Source organism: Equus caballus, chromosome 22 (assembly GCF_041296265.1).
Source record: "Equus caballus isolate H_3958 breed thoroughbred chromosome 22, TB-T2T, whole genome shotgun sequence".
In the NCBI taxonomy this organism is placed as follows: Eukaryota; Metazoa; Chordata; class Mammalia; order Perissodactyla; family Equidae; genus Equus; species Equus caballus.
This window is the reverse complement of record NC_091705.1, coordinates 28033101-28054893: the sequence shown is the minus strand read 5'-3', so window position 1 is coordinate 28054893 and position 21793 is coordinate 28033101. Positions and strand designations below refer to the sequence as shown.

General features: G+C 52.1%; 1 protein-coding gene and 1 long non-coding RNA gene across 38 annotated transcripts in view; one reads left to right on the top strand and one right to left on the bottom strand.

Moving 5' to 3' along the window:
• The window catches only part of DLGAP4 (DLG associated protein 4), a 202286-nt gene that overhangs the window by 48609 nt on the left and 131884 nt on the right, over positions 1 to 21793 (bottom strand). For 2 of the 37 annotated variants that reach the window (XM_070247658.1, XM_070247661.1), the window contains exons 1-2: positions 18497 to 18534; positions 3014 to 3207 (exon numbers count right to left, since the gene is read on the bottom strand). The exons of 6 other annotated variants lie outside the window; for them this stretch is intronic. Coding sequence is in view for 3 of the 31 variants with exons in the window: in XM_070247656.1 (XP_070103757.1) it covers positions 17447 to 17477 (31 nt within the window). In the remaining 28 variants the exon portion in view is untranslated. Of the gene's footprint in view, positions 1 to 3013; positions 3224 to 3460; positions 3544 to 6072; positions 6184 to 8003; positions 8371 to 17446; positions 18552 to 21793 lie in introns of those variants that run through there. 29 more of the 37 variants (XM_070247674.1, XM_070247678.1, XM_070247656.1 and 26 more) reach the window with 27 other exon arrangements.
• On the top strand, positions 9174 to 17123 carry LOC111769997 (uncharacterized). The gene is made up of 2 exons (XR_002802883.2): positions 9174 to 9928; positions 16775 to 17123. It is a non-coding gene; the product is annotated as an uncharacterized lncRNA (long non-coding RNA).

Genomic DNA, 21793 nt, shown 5'->3' with positions numbered 1-21793 from the left:
AATCTAAGATTTGGCTTTTCAAGTGCTGGCTCTAGCATGTGGACCTCGTTGCTGCCTTCTGAAAGCCATAAGATCCCAGGAGCCCAGCCTGGAAAGCACTACTCAGAAAGCGCCTCAAAAAACTACCCTCACTTCTGGAGGGCTGACGTCAAACCCTGGTGATGGGTCACAAAAGCTTGGCTTTTTACAAGCTGTCATGGGCCCCTGCATCCACTGTGCAAAGCCAGACACTACCAGGCCCCACGCAGCTCGATTGCTGGCCTCTTTCATCATTCTGAATGACCAAGCGGATCCCAGAATAGAAAGGCGGTGTTAACAGGTTCATTCACTGTGCCTGGAGTGACAGGTGGTATATCAGGTGACAGAATCAGGAGCCAAGAACCCTGGGCAGCCAAGAGATGGGATGAAATGAACAGTGCAGAACTGAATGGGGAAAATGGTGAGTTCAGTTCAGGTCAGCAAGGCAATGCCGCCTGTTTCAGTGCCAGGCCTGGGGACAGAGACACAAGAAGGGAGAAGGCCCAGTCCTCAGAGCCTATATTAAGATCTCAAGTTTGGGATCCCAAGTTAGACAATTACACGAGAGAGCAGCACATGTCGGAAAAGGCTCCAGCTGACCACAGACATGGTCTGAGGCTGCACTAACAGAGAAATGAAGGATCAGGGAGGGGGTCAGCCCCCCCCGAACTCTGGATAATGTTGTGGGTACTGTTGCCAATTCTGGACAAGGGACATTGCCAAACTGGAACCTGATGAGAAGAGGGCAATTTGCAAGTGGAGAAGTCTCAAATCCATCCCATTACAACATGTGCTTATTTACAGAGGGGAAGCCATGCATTGGGCCCTGGGGGCACTAGGGACCCAGGATGAGTAGTCCTTGTCCTCAAGAAAGTCACAATAAAGTGATGAAGTGGCAATGAAATGCTCCCTCCACTGACTGAGCATAGCCACATGGAGTAGTGCATGAGAAAGCCTGGGACGGACTGAACAAGAGTGCTTTGACTAATCAGTGATGGCTGTTGCAGATTTGCCACAGACGGGGTGTGACACATGTACCCCATGAGCTGTGCCTGGTCTAACATGAGGGAGCGCTTGGAAAGACTGGAAAAGAGAGGCAACTCAAAAAGGCATGGCTGCTGTCCCCAAATACCTAGAAGATGGTCACATATACACATGGTTCAGGTCGTCACCCCACAATAAGAGGGGGGATGGGAAGGTGCGGGCTGTTAAGGGGAAACAGATTTTGCCTCATTATAAGGAAGTGGTTTCTCATGGGCGGAACTACCTAGAAGGTAGCCAGCTAGGCTAGACACAGGCACAATGGATGCCAGGGAGGGACTCAAGATCCCATGGAGGTGACCTTTAAGATTCCTTCCAGGCCTGAGATGTTTATTCTTTCTTTGTCTTCCTACTTCACACCCAGTTCTGGATGTGACATCAGACATCATTTTTGTGTGTATGACATTCATAGTTCAAATTTTTTTTTTTGTCTCCAGAGAATTGTGATCAACAAGCAGAAAAAAGAAAGAAGAATGTTCATATAGCCTAGCTACGTGGGAAATGTGAGGACTAACACCAGGGCCTCAGTACCATCAGGGTTTAAGACGTCTTCATCTGGGAAATCTGGCAGCACAGAACCCCTGTCTGAGATAGTAAACCCATCCTTAGAATATGAGATCAGCTGACACTTGTCCCCCCCACCCCCCCATACTTGCTACTGAGCTACAGAAGCAGCCTGCAGGTGAGGAGTCCGAGTGTGAGCACTGGTTCCCGCATTCACTCACTGTACAACCTAGGCTCCCTGGGCCTTTCTCCCATGTATAGAATGAGAACAATACTGGCTTGCCCTGTCCGCTGCGCCAGGACTGCTGTGAGAGTCTCATGAGAAGACAGGTGGAAAGGGCTTGGCAGGTGAGAAACTGTCATTACAAGTGCTTGAGGGGCCCACATATCTCCTGAGCAAGGAGCCCACAATCCCAGGCCTTCCAGGGACTCTGGAGGCCAGAGGCTGGGGATTTCTGGCCTGGGACATATCCTTCCAGTGCCCTGCCTGAGGGCCCACAACCATCCACCCTCCCCATGCCACGCGTGCATCACTGTTCTAACATTTTAGAGTAGTGACCCATGGGCATCCCCGCCTTGTCAAGTACCCCTCTAACTTCTCTCCACCACCCTCCTCATGCCAGGCTCTCAGCTTCCAGGCCTTTGCACCAGCTGCTGCTGGCCTGCAACATCCTTTCTCTTTCCTAATTCTGCCTCCTCCTTCAGGTCTCAGTTCCAGCATTACTCCCTCCAAAAAGCCTTCCCTGACTGTCCCCTGGCCCCTACTCTGGCTCCCCTCACTGTGTCACTACCCTGTGTTCAGATGTCCCGTGGGCCCTTGCCATCACATTATAACAGGCCTGTTCACTTTTCTACTTCTCCCTTTGATTTTATTTATTTATTTTTCCTTTTTCTCCCCCAAACCCCCCAGTACATAGTTGTATATTCTTCGTTGTGGGTCCTTCTAGTTGTGGCATACTTCTCCCTTTGGACCCTGGGGCCCTGGAGGCAGGACCAGTGGTTCCCATCCCTGTGGCCCCAACCCCGGCCCAAGAAGAGATGCCTAAGCAAATGCTTGCTGACACTTTTGAGGTAGAACCCCATCTCTAACCTCACCCCAAAAGTGGCATAGGCCTGCAGGGCCCTCCCTCAGGAAGACGTTGAGGATGCAGCAAGTAGAGAAGAGTCTGTAAGAGGAGACTTGGCAAGCAGCAGACAGAGGCGCTGGGACAAGTTGTGAATACAAGCTTCCCCCTCACGCCCCCGTATCCTTCCCTACTCGATTCTTCTCCCAGCCACCTCTGAAAGCACAACATGGTGACATTTGGGAAGGTCTCTTTGACAGAACACCTACCCAAGGAAAGGTCACCAGCCTCCCCACCCTGTCCACAGAGCCCTGCCCCCGCAATGGCACAGTATAAGGCAAACTGTAAGAACTGGCTGAATATTAGTGGCTAATAGGCATAGTTACCGGTGTATATCCTCTGCTCAGGAATCGGTGGCTACTGCCGTGGCCCAGTCACTGTCCGAGGTCCTTACAACTGCATCTTATATTTGATCCCCACAAGGAGATGTTTTCACCATCTCCCCTTGTGCTGCTGAGGAAATGCAGGCTCAGAGAGGTTGAGGGATTTGCTCATCATCACACAGCAAGTCACGTTCTATCTGCTGAGTACAAACCCTACAGGTTTTAATCGATAGAACCCAACCTTCAGGGCATCCAGTCTCACAAGTAATAAAAATACAAGCTTGCTGACAAGCATGACTGACATATACATTCCTACAAAGCTTAGAAGCTGCCATAAAAGACAGCTTGGTCTCCTCCTCCTGCTGGCGGAACCTGACTGAAGTGCACTTTCACAAAGACCTCAAGCCCAAACCAGCATCCCAAAGAGCACCTGCAGCAAGCAGACTTTACCTTGACAACTTCTACCCCTCTGAGCTGCTCCGCCTCGATGTTTTTGCAAGCATGCTAATCACCTCCCCAGGCTTTGGGCTGTCCTGCCAGACTCTTTTCTGCTCTCACAAACAGACCTGTGACATCACTTGCCCCTCAAACAGTCCCTTCCCCTCCCAGGACTGCCACCCCTCTGTAAAAGCTGGGGACTGCACTAGGTTGGGGACGGCATAGGTTCCAATGGGTGTGCTACTTCTAGTTGATGGGTAGTACCTGCCTGTGTTAAGAAGGATCCTCGAGCTGTGTCTAGGCTGAGTGCGAGCGTCATGATTGATCGGTGCTGTCTGCCATGGGCCTAGTACGGGAACTAACTGCCAAGCACAAGGTGTTTGTTGTCCCTGGGCAAGACGGTCACCATGAAATGCTTTAGGACTCTATTCCCATGATGCAGAATCACTTCCTTGATTCCCCACTAAAGCCTTTACTCCTCGTCCTTCCTTGCAGGCCCATCAACATCAGAGCTTCTTGGACAATGTTTTAAATCCAGTAAGACGGGAAAACGACCATCTGTTTTACAGACTACTGTCCTTCAAAAGACTGACCAACAAGGAACCCCAATAGCTGCAACTTAGAGAGTGAGGGTGGCTGGGTTTCAGCCCAGTTTTATCACTTAAGTGCTGAATGACCTTGGGCCAGTCACTTTACTTCTAAGTCTCTGCTGCTTTTTCTGTAAAATGGGGATCAGAAGCCCTGTTTTCCTTGCATTTAACCCTATCTGAACACTGTGCTAGGATTCTCAAGGCTCAAAGGGAAGTCCATTATCTGACTCAGAGATTTTGGGATGCACACATGACAGGAAGTATTGTCCATTTCTCAGAAGAGGAAGCTGAGGCTGAGAGAGATGGAGGGACTTGGGCCAAATCCCACAGTAAGTAGCTAATTGAGAACTTATGCTAAATTATGATTAAATTCACAGTCCTCCCCATCCTGTTAGCCCACCTCCACAGGGGAGATGTGGCCAGGCTCCATGCAGCCACCGTGGCTTTGGAACCAAGGCTGCCTCTGTGGAAGAAGCCCTCCCAGGAGATGATGAGTCTTTTAAAGACTCTGCTGGAACACAGCCACGGAAAGCTCAGAGTTGCAGAGTGCATTAACTTGGAGAATTCATCACCATAAAAACAGTTAATTATTCAGAGACATCATCTACTGCTCCTTTCAAATATACCTCCTTAAAATGGGCTGGAGAATGAGGTACCTGGAGCAGTCAAACTCACAGAGACAGAAAGTAGGGGCTGGGGGAGGGGGGAACTGGAAGTTGTTGTTTAATGGGTAAGAGTTGCAGTTTCGCAAGATGAGAAAGTTCTGGAGATAGATGGAGGTGATGGTTGTAAAATAATGTGAGTGTGTCTAATGCCACTAAACTGTACACTTAAAAATAGCTGAAATGGTAAATTTTTATGTGTATTTTACAATGAAAAAAAAAGGGCTAGTGAGGAGTCCACTGGGGAATTCTCTACAAATGAGCCCCAGTTATCAAATTGCTTTGAATTTTTTCACCCCAAATCCAAGAGTCACAGAATGAAATATTTAAAACTACTCTAAGCATGAAGTTTTTGATTTCTGATTTGAGTTGAATGTATATATGAGCAGGGGCTGATCTATAATCTGCCTACAATCTCTTTCCTAAGATTCAGGAAATAGAAATAAAAGAAAAAGAAAGAACTCAAATAGAAAATAAAAAAGATTGGAGGCCTACAAGGACAGTGATCAATTTTTCAGCATCACAAAACCTTGGAAAGGGGATGAAGGGAGACTGTGTGAAGAAAAACAATTTAAAACTTAAAAAAAAAGAATTAACTATAATTATCTCGTGTAACTATAGAAAATAGAAAAAGTTGTTCTAATCGTATTGCCCTAACACAATTACTATTATATCATTCTACACCAAAACTTTTTAACTGTAATCACTTTGGAATGGCAACCTTGCTAAAAAGAAATAGAAACTTCTGCCCTGGCCTTATTAAACAGAGGGAATGTGGTAGAATAGAAAGAACAGTGAACCAGGACTTCAAATCTTGATTAAGCGGTGTGACTTTGGGCAAGTCACTTCACTTCTCTGTTTCATCACCTCTAAAAACTGCAACCTGCCTCCCTCAGCAACAGAGGCAACACGGCTTTGTGGACTGTGAAGTAGTATGAGAACGGAAGTTAGCAATAAATAGGGAGGGCTGAAGAAGCCATTTCTTGAGGACTTATGATCAATATGAAAGCCAATAACAAGGTAAGTATTCAGAAGTTCTGATGCTAGTTTTAAGACAAAATCACTTGTAGTACTTTCATTATCACACCTCTTAATTCAGTGACACCTCTGGCTCCTACAGGGTGAGCAAAGCTGCTTGCCTGAGATCTAACCAGGCTCACAGAGACCAGTGACGTCCTGCCTGTATCTTCCCTCAATACCTTCCACCTTTTGACCCCCACTGCTCCTAGGCTGCCCCTGACTACCTCCTTGCTGTCCTCCACCTCACCCTCCCTGAAATGCGTCCCCATCCTCTCTGAATCGGTCCCTCTCAGCACCTGTTTGTCTCCGTGAGGGCTTATCTCAATTAGACAGTATCTTTTGTCTCTGTTACCTGCTTGCATGGGGACTCCAAGCTAGAGGGCAGCCCCACGAAGAAAGAGACCAAGTCCGTCTTGTTCCCTCCCCTCCCTGGGCTCAGCACCTGGCACTCTGAGCACAAGAATGGCTGATTGTTTGGAGAGAGAAGCGGAGGTGGGGTGGGAGGAGGGAGGGGCTGCCTGGGGTGAACCCAAATCCTCTTCCCCTGCATTGTCCCCACGCACTGCTGCACATGCCCCTTTGAGGAAACTGCTGGGGCAGTAGCAGTGGCAGCCGTGCCTTTATAGGTGCTGTCAGACAAGCCCCGCTCCTCCGACCCCCACCGGCAGTGCAGGCCGCAAGCAGACACCTCCTGACTGCTACTACACCCCTGTGCAGGGCAACAGCCACGTCAGGAAGCATGGGAAGCTTGGGAAGGCAAGAGAGTTCCAGGAGCGGCTGGAACTATTAAATCTATTCACAGCACACTCAATAACGGGCTCATCATGGCCCCAGAAGGAAAGTGCCCCCATGGAGTGATGACCCTGCAGAGAAAAACCCTGGCTCTGAGTGCGCTGGACTCTGATGGCCCTGGGCAGCCCTCTCTAGCCTGATCTCAGCTCTCCTGGCCCTGGACAGCCGGCCGCTGCCTTCTCTCCTCAACCCAGGGCACCCCCCACCACCCTGGCATCCTCCCCTCCCCCATCCAAGGTATCCTCCCTTCAATATCTCCATCCACCTGGAGCCCACCCAGCTTTTGAGGTCCTGAAGGTCCCCTCCTCTCTAAAGCCTGCCTTGGTTCACTCCATATTCCCCATTAGAGCCCTGCAGTCAACAAACAGCCATCAAATGACTGACACACCTGCAAACACCCCACCTCGTCCACCTACATCTTTCCAGGCATGGGACATCGACAGTCTACATATTGTACTAAATACCGTAAGTCTTCTCTCTTCCCTTGGGTATCAATAAGAGCAGCAGCTAACAGTGCTTAAATGCTTCCTCTGTACCAGACACTGTGCTCAGTGCTTTGTACACATTCTCTCTCTTGTCCCCATGCTGACACTAATGTCAGGTAATATTATCATCTCTATTCTGCAAGTGAAGAAACTGAGGCCCAGAGAGGTTAAGCAACTTGCCCAAGGTCTCACAGCTCTAGAGGGCAGCCAGGATCTGAACTCCAGCAGTCTGACTCTAGAGCTATACTCTTAACCAGAGGTATGCAGGACTTTTGGGGTGTGGGCTTCTCCCCACTGTGCCCAGCTCAGGTGTACACAGTTGGGCATTATAAATGCCAGCTTTCTGCATTCCATAGGAGCAGGGCGGCCAGGTGTGGTCACCAATGCAGTCATTCAACAACAACTTCCAGATCATCCACTGTGTGCTCAGCCTGTGCCCTCGGGGAGTGGATTTGAACCACAAGGGCTCTGTACTTGGGGATCTTTGTGATTGTGCAGAGGAGAAGAAAGGTACACAAAAATCATATTTGTTGAAGCCACAAAACTGATATCATATCTGCTTTGTCAAGTCTGAAAATTTCCTTAGACAAAGCACAGAGAAGCAGGAACTTACGACCCCAGCTAGTTAGATAATAGCTAATCTTCGAAATACACAGGCCAACCAAACTGGGTGTTATGATACCCTCTCAGTAGCTTCCAAGGGACCCAAATCGATTCAACTGAGCAGCAGAGCTAGAAGGAACTCCTTCCAGCCTGAGAAACAAAAAGGGAATCTGAGGTCCAAAGCCGGAAAGGATCTTGCCTGAGGCCACCCACCAACTGAACAAGAAGCCAAGGGTCCTGCTTCCCCAACCCCTGTCCTCTCCAAGTCCCTGGGACTGGACCCAGGGCAAAAAGGCTTTCAGGCCATCTGGGTCCTTAAGACACCACTGGGGGTTGAGGTAAGCGCCTATAGCAACCGAAAGTTTAAACGTCTTCACGGGGAAGACAGGGCGCTAGCTCTTACCTCAGGGATTGTGGAACTGCTCTGTGAAAGCTAGACTCGGGAGGCCAGGACGTCTTTCCCACGCCAACACAGGCCCAGCTCCAGCTCAGCCCTGCCCCGGAAGGACAGGAGTTTAAAAGGCAGTAGCTCCTCACCTGGGGCCACACCCGGGGAAGGCTGACTTCACCAGGGAACCCGTCTGACTACCCGGCTCCCAGACAGACCAGCAGGGCTGCAGCGTGGCGCCTCTCCCTGTGGGGCCCCACCCGGACCCCACCCAGCCAGGCCTCCAGAACGGTAGGAGCCGGTGGGAAGAGGCCAGCTCCCCTTCTAGTAAGGCCAGCTCGGCCTAGGTCCCTCAGGGCCCACCCCAGCCTGGGCTGGGTCTGAAGCAGCTGCTTCCTGCTTTGTCTTTTTCTTTCACTTTGGTTTTTAACCCCAAAGTGAAACTAAAGAACGGCCAATGTGGGAAAGACAGTGACAGGTAAGGCTTGGGAGGACTGAACGCATGGCTTCTAATGCCGTAAAGCTGCTGACTCACTGGGAAACTTGGAAGGAGGCCTTCAACTCCAGGCCTCAGTTTCTCCACAGATAAAATGGGAGCGAGGAACTAGGCAAGTGATTTTAAACATCATTTTAAACTAGAAAAATGATAGAACTTCCCCTTCCGCATCCCTGCCACCACCAAAGACCGAAAAGGAGCTGCGGAAATGACCTGCGGGGGCTGGAAGGGCCTTCCTGTTGACTTGAAGGAGGAGGCAAAACCCTGGCTGCAGTGCGAAGACTCCTGGTCTCCCTGTCTCTCCCCTGCCTGTCAACTGAATCCCTTTATCTTGAGTGGCCCTGGAGTCCCAGCAGCCCAGGGCAGAGGAAATTCAGGAATCCCCCAGGCACCAGCCTGACCCTGTCTTGCCATAGCAGAGGAGACACCCACCATCAGCTGACTGAAAACTCCCAGCCTGAGGGCTGACCTGGCCATCTGCTATGACAGATAGCAACCCACCCAGGACCGGTCCAAACTTCAGACTCTGCTGACCCTAGGGTACCTAGCAGTGTCTAGCTAAGCCCACTGTAATCTGTTTTACAGTATTTTCCCACTGGCTGGTTTACCAAATCTTCCCACTAGCCTGACGACCCGAGAAAAGCAGGGATGAGCCTTCCCACCTTTCAGACTAGGAAAACTGAGGATCAGAGGAGGACAGGGACAGAGTGGCCAATCCAGCACTGGATTCAGGAGCTCAGTAAATATTTACTGGACAAAATGAGCTCACTGGCCCAGCCGTTGCCAAGCAGGTGCAGCATGTGCCAGAGAAGCGCAGGAGGGACACGACATGGGTGGGTGGGTGTGTATGTGTGTGTGAGACACTCACCTGGGTGTGCATGTGTGACATACCTCTCCCTGGAGACCAAGTCACATACAGGTCCGAGGTACCTATAACAGGTCCCCTCCCCCCCAATCCTGGCTCCATTCTTGCTATCCCTCCAGCCCATTTCTAATCCAGCCTCCTTCCCTCTCCGGGCTGGATTAGAATAGTCGGTTCTTAACAAGGAAATGAATTTGAATCCAGGGGTGGGGGCAGGATACTTTAAAAAAATATATACATTTTCAGAATGCAAAAGAAGGCAATTTGAAAATATCTAACAAAATTTTAGCTGTACAGATTCTTCAAGATAGCAGTTCCACTTGCAGGACTGGCTCCCAGAGCTGTGCACACACACGCACATGGACACGCGGGGAAGAGCACCTGCTGCAGTACTGCCCACAGCAGCAAGACTGGGAACACCCTGGACACCCCTGCGTAGAGGACTGGACACACAACCAGGGGTCCATTGATGACGGACTGCCACATGGTCATGGAAAAGCAGGCTGTGGACCTGTGTGTGTCCACAGGGAAGAGCCTACAACAAACAGACTTGTGTGAAGACGACAAGGCACAGAACAGCAGGTAGGGAACAGGTCACCGTTTGCGTAACAAAAAGGGATGTTATTGACACAGCTGCCTAGATATGCAGAGCATTTCTGGAAGGAAACGGCAAGACTGTTCACGGTGGCCACCTAGGAGCCTAGGTGGGAGAGAGACTAATTTTTCACTGGGCACTTTTCTACGAAGTTTGAAATGTTTAACCACATACATGTATTACTTTTTCAATAAAAATATAATTTTTACACACAAAAAATAACTCCAGCAAAATAAACCCAGAGAAGCCTCAGGCATCAGACTCCCTGGGGGAAGGGCCCAGGCACCTGGATTTTGAAGTCTCCTCAAGGACTGCCTGTCTAGCCTTATAGCACGTGTGGTCAGCAGCTGAGAGTAGACAGAGATGGCCTGGACCCCACAGAGCTCTGGGTGGGGAGAAAGCATCGAGGAAGACTCAGGAAAAACTTGGCCTTGAGACATAGGAAGGATTTGAAGAGGGCTTTGAATGTCAAACAGGTACAGCTGGGAGGGGAGGGTTCCTACCTGAAGGACAAGGGAAATTAAGTCAGGCTGGTAAGACAGAGGAAGGGGAAGGAACGTGTCTCTCGATAGTGATCCTGGCAAATCCTTTCCCCTCCTCTGCTTGGTTCCCACTCACAGGAAGTGAGTGGGTTGGGCCAGAGTCCTTTGCAGACCAGATATCCTAGGATCTGCCTTTATTTCAATTCACTTAGTATTAAAGGAGGCAGGGAGGGTCCCCAGCCCAGCAGATAGCCACAAAGCTCCACACCTGTGCAGACTGTAATCAAATATTTGGAGGTTGCAAAAAATTCAGGCCAGGATCTTAGGTGCAGCAGCCCTTGAGTGACTTCCCCCAGGGAAGAAGGAACCGGCGGCCTTCTGTTGAGATGCCCTTCCTCAACTTCTTGTTAATAATTAAGTCATTCCTGAAGACTTCTTGTGTCACTTTGAAGTTCAGTTTGCAGAGACTTGCTGCCTTGGCTTTCTTTACTATGATACTCTAGGCTGAGGGCTCACAGGCTACACTAGTCTAGATCTAAGCCAGACTACAGGGATCTGCAGTGGAAAGAGCCCAGGGTGGGGGTCAGGAGCGCTGGGGGGGATCCTGGCCAGACCTCAATGATACTGTGGACTCTGGGAGGTCAGAAACTAAGTCTCTAAGACTGCTCTGCTTGCCACTGTGTCCCCAGGGCTAGCTCACCACCTGTCACACAGCGGGCATTTAATAAATACTTGTTGAATAAATGAGCAGCTCAGCCAGTGAATCCCGGAGTGACCTGGGTCAAGTCACTTTCTGGAAAATGAGAATGACAAGAACACTAATGACCTCCTAGGGTTGTATAAGGATCTACTGAGATAATGTGGATGAAAATGCTTTGCAAATCAAAAATAGGCTAAACAAATATTAAGGATCCAGAACCAATGTGAAAACAAAATAAAAAGAATGAATATACATGAGAATGATCAAATTTACGAGAAAGCACCTGGCAAATGGTAAAGCATTAATCAAATAAATTACTACAGCTGAAAGGGACAGCACAGGTCATTCTAGTCCACTGTTCCAATGTCCAAATGATAGTTCTCAGGCTGTGTCTGTTCCAAAGGAGTACAAAAATCCATCAAAACCTTTGTCTAGATATTGGTATGAAAAACACAGGTGCAGTTACAATTGTACCCTGCGTACAGCTAGGCTCAGAGAGCATTTGCCACACAGAGCAGAAGGGCTGGTCAAGCCATCAGTTCCCTAGCTGCACACTGGGATCAACCACTGCTGCCTCCTACAGTAAGTCCCAGGCACCTGTCGCTTCCCTCTGCCCAATGGGTATCCCTGGCTGCAGCCTGGAAAATGGGAACTGGGTGGGCTTCATCACCTGGCTCTCCCGTGCTAAGAGTACCTCCGGACAAGTCCCTTCCTGCCTTTGTGGGTGACTGATTCCTCTGGCTGGGCCAGGGCACACCCCTTCTGGTGGGGCCGGCTGAGAATCCCAATGGGCCCAGTCGTGGATGTGCCCGTTGTTGGACTAGACACATATGAGACCCAATGCTGGAGGTTGCTCACAGCCTGGCGAGTAAAATTGCTGATGTAAAGGGCCCCTTATTTCTCTGACTCTCCTACCCTGAATAAATTCTAAGCTGGCACCCAGCTCCAGCCTTCCAGATCTTCAGAAAGCAGAGGTTTGTGGGCTGTAGGGGATGCATTTCCATGCCCCCAATTCAAGGTGCAAGAAGGCTCAGATTCCTGGGACCTGAACAGTACAAGTTTCCTTTCCAAGAAGCAGAGCCGAACTGTGGGAAAAGCCAGAGTTTACAGTCAGCCAGCCTTGGGTCTGAGCCACATGTTCCTTATCTGTAAAACGGGGATGGTAAGTCCACCTGCCTCAAGCTTGTTGTAAGGATTTCATCAGAGTGCCTGTGGGGGCCCTGGCACAGAGCCTGGCATGGCGCAGGTGTACAAGCAATGTGCTCAGACTGTTACTTCCTGCCCCAAAGCAGCAACACCCAACATCTTTTCCTCTGGCCCATCAGGCCCCCAGCGGGCTCTTCTCAGGGACAACTGGCCATTCCCACTCCCACAGGCTCCACCAGAACCTCGCCCTCTTCTTTCATCTGGATGCTTGCAAAGCTTCCTCCCTGTCCTCATTTTCATTCATTCAGCCTGATTCATCTTGAAAAAATCCTCCAGTTGTGCTACCCCTGCTCTAAAACCATCTATGGCTCCCCAAAGTCTCTGCTTTCAGCTGATATTCAACATGACTACAACCTGCTGGCTCCTCCAAGATTTTCCCTGATGCACCAGCAAAACTAGTCTACTCTGTTTCCCTAAATACGTGCTTACTTTCTACCCCTGCACCTCTGCCTCTGCACAAACCATTCCCCGAATGTCAGCCCCACCCTCTGTCTCTGCAAATCCAGCCCCCTCAAGAGGGCTCTTGTTTTCTCTGGCTCACACTCAGTTCTTCCTTCTCAGACAATGCTTTTCCTCAGCAGACGCTTAATTACAGACTGTCACACAGTCTCTTATAATTGTAGGCCTTGTCTCCCTCATCACAGCGTAAGTTCCCAGGGGCAAAGGCCCTGTCTGTCTGTTCTTTCCCATCCTCTCAGAGCCTGGCCCAGGGCTGGGAGGGCAGGCCCCTGGTCAGAAAGTGTTTTCCAAGCCCAATTCAGCTCCAGACTGCGCCAAGTCTAGCTCTGATCACTTGGGACCACTTCTCTTGCTCTTGTCCTGTGAGTAAACTGTTCACTGGCCAAACCAGACCTTGCCACTCCAGCTCTCCACCAGGCCAGCAACGTACAGAAACGAGGGAGAGCTGCGTGGGGAGGCAGGGCTATGGCTCTCGCCTGGCCTGGCATGGTCTTGCTCTGTGATCCCAGGCATGTCCTTGTCCCTCCCCTTCCCCGGACCTGCTTCCTTACTGTGAAACAAGAAACAATAATCTTTTAGCTCCACAATATGGATTTTACTCGTCTTTAAGGCGGTCTTGGTTCCCAGGAGTGGGGGGTGCGGGGGAACTGGCTGATTCTAACACAGGCTGAGGGATGGGAAGGAGCCCTAGCCAGGACTGGGAAACCCGGGAACCCGAGAGGCGCTCAAACCTCATCAACCTCACTGAATTCTTGTTGACGACGGGATGGCATTCCTGCCCAAGTGTTCAGTTGCACTGCCATCACGCTGGCCAGGTCTGACAGTGTCTGCTGCCAGGGCTAAGCAGAAGGGTAACTTGCTTTTGGAAACAACCTATCCTGCCCAAAACAAAGACGATGATGAAGGGCCAGTCCCTCACCTGTAAAATGGGGATAAGACTGACACCTATCATAGGATTGTTGCAGTAATGCAGTGAGAAGATGCCATGAACCACTTAGCACAGTCCCTGACGCCCAGGAACAGCAGTGTAGCGTAAGGTTCTCATTTCTTGAGGGGCCTTTACTACATGAGTTCTCATCCACACAGCAACCTATGAGGTAAATATTTCCATCCCAATTTGACGGAGAGGAAAACTGAGGCGCAGAAAGTTGATCAATCCAAGGTCACACAGCAGGGACGAGCCAAGCTGTGATACAAAGCCAGGAAACTCTCAGCTCAGCTTCTCCCAGAGCGCAGCCCACAGGCCGTCAGCATCAGACTCCTCCAGAGGGCTGCTTTAAAACGTTGATTCCTGCCTCCAGAACTGCCAAACGAGAATCTCTGGAGATGGAGCTCAATAACCTCAACTTCATAGTGATGAGGAATCTAAATTTTACATATGAGAAAACTGAGGTACAGAGAGGTGAAGGGGCCTGCCAAGGACACATCTTCAGTAACTATGAACCTGGAACTGAATTCACAGTCTGACTCCAGAGGCAGCAATCAGAGACTTCCTAGAGGTGGTGGCATTTGACGATGTGGACCTTGAAGGGATGAGAGGGCACCAGAGGGGGAAGGTAGAGCACAAATAAAGGCTTGGAGCAGAAAAGGCCAGGCCACTACTGCTTAGTGTGCCCTCCCGACCCCTGGGGAGTGAAGATATACCTATGGAGCCATCGCTGCAGCCTCCCCCCTGGGAGAGACAGTCCTGAGCCCATCTGCGCTTCCAGGAGGAAAGCCTGTCACGTGTGGTGTCTGCAACCAGCAGATCTCTGGCAGTGGCCCTCTGGGTGTGTCTGGTTGCTGCTCAGGATGAGAAAACCAAGGAAGATGGTGACTCAGTCCCCACCCAGACTCAAGCTAGTCTCATTTAAATCTGAGATGAGCTCAGAGGCTGGAGAAACGTCAAAACCCCCTCCTTGCAGAACAGATGCCAGACCCAGAGAAGGCAGCCTGAGGGGTAGCCTACCAGACAGAAGCAATAAATTTGGAGCAACGCTGTGGGTTGTCAGGGAAGAAAAGCCAAGAGGCCTGGGCTCAAGCCTGCCCCAACACCACCAAGCTGTGGGACCCTAAGCATGTGCCTGTCCCTGTCCCTCTCTGGGCCCCCTATTCTTCATTCACCTGTGAAACAGGTAGAACCCCACTGGCTTCTGACTTCCTCCCAAGACTGTTGTGAGGAACAATGATCAGGAAGGAGCCGGGCAGATTACACAAAGCCTCACACAGCAAGTGAGACATTAGAGGATTACTCCTATTATTTTTTAGAACAGCCAGAAGGTGCTTTCCTTGTTACTTGAACCCCAGTCACAGAGGGTAGGGGGAGAGGCTGGGCCTCTGTTTTGTTCCCACAAAAAGAAAAGTGGTCTAGATATCATTGGGAGGTGAAAGTTCACATTTATTAAGTGCCTACTCTGTGCCAGGTGTTTTTTATATATAATCTCACTTAAGCATCACTTCAATCCTGCAGTGTAAATATGATTCTCTTCGTTCCAAATGAGGAAACTGAAACCCAAAGAAAGTAACTTGACCAAGATTACACCAGCAGCAGGTGATGGAGACTGATTAAAACCAGGGGTTTGTGGCTCTAAAATCCACACTATTTCTACTCTCTGGAAAAGTTTGTTTAAAAGGCAGAACATGCTTGGTACAGAGGCCTAACTCAAGGACTGCCTTCTCCTGGAAGCCCTTCTGATCCCTCTGCCCTGGCAGGACCTCTCTCCTATGAAACCCCACAGCACATAACCAGCACACGTCTGGCAACAATCAGCACATTCTCCTTCTCATCCTGTGATCAAGCACACTTTTAACAGGGAAAATGAGATGCAGGTACAAACAGGTGACCTTTGAGTTATGTTAGAATCCTTAAATGTCAGAGCTGGAAGCACCTAAGAGACTATGCCATCCAACTCCCTCATTTTTCAGAAGGAAAAATGCAGAGAGGAAAACACTTGTCTGAAGTCACACAGCATCTTAGCATCAGGGCCAGGAATAGAACCTTGGCATTCTGCCTCACAGAAATTCTTTAGGGACTCCATGATTTCAGAATCAGTCTTAGGACAAGGATTATCATTCTCATTTTACAGATAAGGAAGCTGAAGCCCAGGCAAAAGTGGCCTGAGAGTGGGTCAGATGTGGGGACCAGAACCTTGATCCCTCACTTCCAGGCCAGGGACCAAGCCCCCCACCCCTCCCCAGTGTAAAGTAGTCTGCATAGTGTGCCAAGCACAAGCCACCCAAAAAGGTCAATGATGTTAGAAATTGTCATTATAAACCAGTGGGCAGATGATCCCAGCCTGACAGTGACCTCTTCAGAGGCAGTGCCATGGAACAGGACCCAGGAGTCCTGGCTTGACCCTCTGTGAGTTCCTGGCTTCTCTGGGCCTCATCTCTAAGACAAGTGGGCTACAACAGCTGATCTCATCTGCTCCAAAGTTCTAGGAGATCCTAGGCTCCTTGACAGCAGACCTCAGCTATCTGTGGAGCCTCTGTCAGCTGGGGCCTTTGTTCCCCAACTCCACCGGGAAGCAGGGAAAGCAGCCAGGGCCTAACTACAAACTGACTGACTTTATTCCCAAGTGCCACTGGCCAAGCAGGGCCCACCCTTAAACAACAATGGGATGGAACATGGAAAATCCAACTGTCTCCCACTACAGACATCCAGCTGAACACATCCTCCTATCTTTACAGACTGACAAAGGGCAACCAGGAATCAAGGCATAAATAAGGGATAGCCTGCTCTCAGGCCTGTCAGAAGGGCAGGTGTAATTCCTGAATAGCCAGGTGGCACTGGAGTGGGGGGTAAGGAACCCTGGACTGGGGATTCCCAGGCTGGCATCCCTGTCCCAGCTCTGCCATGAACTGGCTGTGTACCCCGGGCAAGCTGCTTTCCCTCTGTGGGGCTCCGTGTAAAGACAGGCTGACAATTCACAAAACATGTCTACAGATGTTTCATTAGATCTTTATGACAACCCTGTGACGCCCGCACAATTATTCTCTTTTTACAGATGGGGAAACTGAGGCTTGGAGAGGCCAAGGGTCTCACTCAAGGTCACAGAGCTTGAAGCTGGCAGAACAAGGCCCCAGAGGTCTTAGACAGCCAAACTCAATACGCAAGGATGGTCAGGTTAAGAACAACTTCTCTCTCCCCTCATCCTGACTGAGAGTCTCAGCAAGACCAAGGCAGCACAGGCCCTGGTTCACCTGCCCAGTCTGGTGGCCTGCAAAGTTCTGGCCACACACCCGACGGCCCAGCTGCCTAGGAGCCGCACCCCCCTGCAAAATTTCATTACTCAAGTTGGCAAGAACGCAGCCCCCACCCCCAGCCTGATCTAAATAAACGCCCAAGTGATATCACATCCTGCCGGCTCCAAAATAGCCCAGGCCTGCCCACAAGCGATCACAAAGTGCCAGGCCATGCAGGGCCAAGCCGGCAGAGATGTCCAGCCCGCGGCACCCTCCACACACTCAAGCAACTAAAGCAGAAGCCTCAGAGCAGGAAGGCCCGCCCCCCAACCTCTGCCAGGTGGCCTGGCCCCTCCCTCCTCACCCCCTTTGTTGGGAGGCCCCAGAGCCTCCTGCCCCAGCGCCAGCCCTGCCCCAGCGCCAACCCCATGGAGCCTCGGCCGCGGCCAGCCTGCGGGCAGACTCCGGCCCGACCTGGACACCCCACCACTCACATTGCTTCAAGAGCTCCAGACACAAAGCCATGAGGGCCGGACGGGGGTCAGAGCCCCAGAGACCGGCAAAGACAGAAAAGGGGAGAGGGAGAGACAGGGGAGCAGAGAGCGGGGGAGACAGGGGGCCGGGGCAGACAAAGCCAGGGGGGCCAGGAGCACTGGGCCAAGGAGCAGGCTCAAACGGGGGCTTTCCGTGCAAGAGACATCCAGTGGCGAGACCACCGAGACAGATGTGGGGGCAGAGCGAGGCAAGGAGAGCAAAGCAGGGGACCCCGACCCAGAGAAAGGGGGGGTGCAGAAGCCTGAGAGAGAACAAGGAGAGACAGCGACAGGGGACAAACCGAGGGAAGGCAGGGAGGGGCGCTCAAGTCAGGGAGCGGGGGAGCTTTTGGGGGTCCTAAGGAGAGACCCCAAGGGATCTCGGAGGTCCCAGCGTACACGGGGAACACCAAAAGAGGGGGAAATCTCGAGGAAATAAGGGCGAAGAGGAGGCAAGACCCCGGGGATTTGGGGGGTACAGACGGCAGGGGGGACCCCCAAGGGATGTGCGGGAGCTCCGAGAAGAGCCCCGGGAGAGTGCGGAGGGTGTTCTGAAGGAGAGACCCCAAAGACGTGGGGCGCTCCGAGGGGCAGTCCAAAGAACGGGGCGCTGAGACAGGGCTGCTGTGAGGGACGAGGAGCGCCGAGGGGGCCCCGAGACGGGGCGAGGGAGGGGCCGCGGCACCGCGAGGGCAGAGACAAAGAGACAGCGAGCCGGGGAGAGACAAAGCGGGCGGGGCGGGGAGACCGGCCGAGGGCCTGCGGCCGCACAGGGCACGGAAGCGCAAGCGGGCGGGCGGACGGACGGACGGACAGACGGGGAGGAGGGCGGGGGCAGGGCCGGGCGGGGGCGGCGCCCGTTTCCTCGCGGGGCCGCCGCGGCTCCGGGCGACGCTGGGCGGGCCCCGGGCGTCCGGGCTGAGGAGGCGGCGGCGGCGACGACGTGGACCGGACAGACGGACGGAGTGACGGACGGGCTGGCGGCAGCTGCGGCCAGCGGCGGGCACTCACCCTCCTCCCTCACGCGGCCCGGCCCGAGGCTCCGGTTTTGTACGCCCGAGGGGCGGGGCCTCCGGGTTAAAGCCCCGCGCCGGCCCCGCCCCGCCCCGCCCCCCGCGTCAGCCGCGCGCGCGCGTCCCCCGGGACTCCCGGGGCGGGCGGGAGCGCGCACAGCCCGCTCGGCACGTGGCCCGTGCGCAAGCGCGCGGGGCGCGCGGTCCAGCCCACGCCCAGGCCGGCTGACTGTGAGAGGGAGCGCGCGCACACGTCGGCACGCGCACGCCTGAGCACGGGGGGCTCCGCCCCTCGGGCCGCTCCGCCAAACCGGTTCCAGCTGGAACGGGACGCATGCTCCGTCCGGGAGGCGGGCCGGGAGAGTTAACACCCCTAGCCGGGGAAACTGAGGGTCAGAGGTACCCGCCTGCGGTGGTCTTTTCACCCCTGTATGGTCAAATTTGTCCTCAAGTACTATCGACTCTACGTCCTAAACGATTCTAGTTGTCCCCTGCGCTTCATCCTCGCTTTGCTGTCTTCATCGGGAGTCCTTCTAATTGGGTTCAAATCCCGGCTCAGCTTCTCGAGGGCTGTGTGATCTTGGACCAGAAGCTCATTCAACCTCCCTGAGCCTTCGTTTCCTCCTCGGCAAAATAAAACCAGCACACCCACGGTGCCCTGGAGGGCAAAGCGCAGTAGGCGCCGCCTAAATCCATAAATCACTCTCTTCACACCTCATGGCCCTCCCAGTCCCCCGCTTCCCCCTGCGAGTCCCCTCTCCTCACAGTCCCGGTCCTGAGTCGTTTCTTTGGTAGCCTCATCCCTCCGGGTCACACCTACAGTAGATCTGCCATCCACAGACCCAGCTCCTGTTCCCAGACCTGCCTTGCTGGTGACCTAGGCAAGTCCCTCCCCTTCTCTGTGCATCTGTTTTCCAAATGTAAAATGGAGAAAAGAATCTCACTGAAGAAGATGATACAGTGTTTCCAGTACCACTGTCACAAGTTTTGCATAAAGGCAACAAAAGCAACTGAAGGTGATTGAGCCATTTTGAAAATAGCTTACTTTGTCCTACTCACAGTCACTATGCTACAACTGTACTATTCATTTCGTGTTTATCTTTAAATTGATTAATTTAGAAAAATTCAGGAAGGCCCTAAGCATGAGCCTGTCTTGCTCTGACCCAGCCACACTGGCCCCTGTTCCTCCAACATACCAGGCACCCTCTTGCCTCAGGACCTTTGCACCACTCTTGCCCCTGTCTGGAGTACTTCCCCTACACAACTCATTCCCTCACTTTCTTCAAGTCGTTGCTCAAACATCCTTCTCAATGAGTTCTACCCTAGCTACCCTGTTCCTGCTGCAGTACCCCTCCCTTCCGCTGCTAGCACTCCCCATGCCCCTTGCTCGGTGCTGCTTTCCAATAAATCCTATACTTGTGTTATTTATGCTTATCATTTTGTCTGCTGGCTCCCCCCCACCCCCCAGTAAAGTACTCTCCATGAAGGCAGGGGTTTCCATTTTGTTCACTGATGTGTCCCTGGTTCCTGGAGCGTGGCCTGGCCTATTTTAGGTGAATAATAAACATCTATTCAATGACAGAGCTGCCCGATTGAAGGCTAAGTCCTTAACCACCATGCCATGGGGTCTCTGGGGTTCACTTTAAACACCTTAGTCTCTCCTCCTTTGGCCTGACCTTTCTACCCCTGAGGGTGTAAGGAATGCATCTGTCTTGTTCAAGAATCTCAATCCTGGGGTTCCCGGCCTGCCCACCAGTCCCTAAGCCCAATCACTACTTTCCCCCAGAAGGCTCAATGGATCTGCTGAAAAACGGGACTTAGAAGAGTGGCAATCTATGCACTCAGCACCTGGTGGGCACCTGATTAACCAGGAACGTCCTGGTCCAAGGCTTGGTGGAGCCCAGGGAGGAGCCCTGCCTTCCGCCCAGTGCCTCCTGTGGAGAGGTGCAGCAGCAAGGAATTCTGGCTCCTTATCACTCACTCTGAGAGGCCTCCTGGGTCCTCCCATTACTCTCCGACCCTTGCCTTGCCTGGACCACTGCACCAGTCTCCAATCCATCCTGCCTTGGTTGCTAGATAATTCTCCCCGAATCTCCTATAACCGTATCACATCTCTTTACCAGGACCCTGGATGGCTCCTCCCCACATGGGATAATGGGGAACTCACGGCTTTGGAGTCAGGCAGATCTAGGTGGGAAAAGCCCCTTGATATACTAACTGGGTGACCTTGACATGACAGTCACGTTCTCTAGGCTGCAGTGTCTTTGTAAAATATCTGTAAATGTGTATGTGCATGTGTGTGTGAGGTTAAACTGGGTTAAATTGGAATGTCAGATATGTGTAACTATCCTGGCCACGGCAGACATCAGTCGTCGATGGTGGCACACTTCTCTGCTTAACTAAATCTCAGTCCTGAGCTCCAGGGATCAGAGATGACGTATGAGTTGAGTTCTATTTGCAATCTCTGGCATGACGGTCTTTGAGGTTCCTCTCAGCCCTGACACTCTGGGGTTGGAGTGTCCAATCTGACTGGACCCTGTGGTGTAATAACCAGAGACTGGAAGGTTAGGCTTGGGGGACGAGGCTGACTGGAGGGTTGGCTGCTTACTGGAATTTTGTCACCCTCCTTTCCTCTGTCTATGCAGCGGGGAGTGAATTAGAGAGGACTGGGGGAGGGGAGAGGGGACAAAGAAGGGAGGGCAGAGCATTCTGTGACTTGGATGGGAGGTGTTTGGGGGTTCCACAAACCCAAGCCTCATAACATTGATAGGAAATTTGAGACACAGGGAGGGGCTGGGGTGTACCCAGAGTGACACAGCAGAGCTGAAACTAGAACTCAGGACCCCTGAACAGGACCCCTGAAGGAGCAAGGGTGCATCCCAGGCCAGGAACCTATCCCAGCTCAGTCTAGAGCCTTAAGCACTGCCAGGGAGTGACCCCAAGTGTGTGCACCTCTGTGTGTGTGTACACACACGTACACACGTGCAGGTGCAGAGAATGCAGTTGGCAGGAGCAGGGGTGCCACTCAGCAGCCCACCACCACCGCTTGCCGAGGCCCCTGGGTGATGTCACAGCCTCCCTTGTGATTCAGACGGCGTGGGAGAGACACAGAAAGGGAGGCTGGGGAGGGAGGAGGGCCAGAAACTGAGAGGGAAGAAAGGAAGAGAGGGTGGGGGGAGAAACAGGGCTGAGGGAGAAAGACAGAAGGCTAAGATGGTGGAGAGGCAGGGGCAGAGGGAGAGGAAGCTGGAAGAAAGGGATGGAGAAAGGAAGCAGGGAGAAGAGAATGAGCACC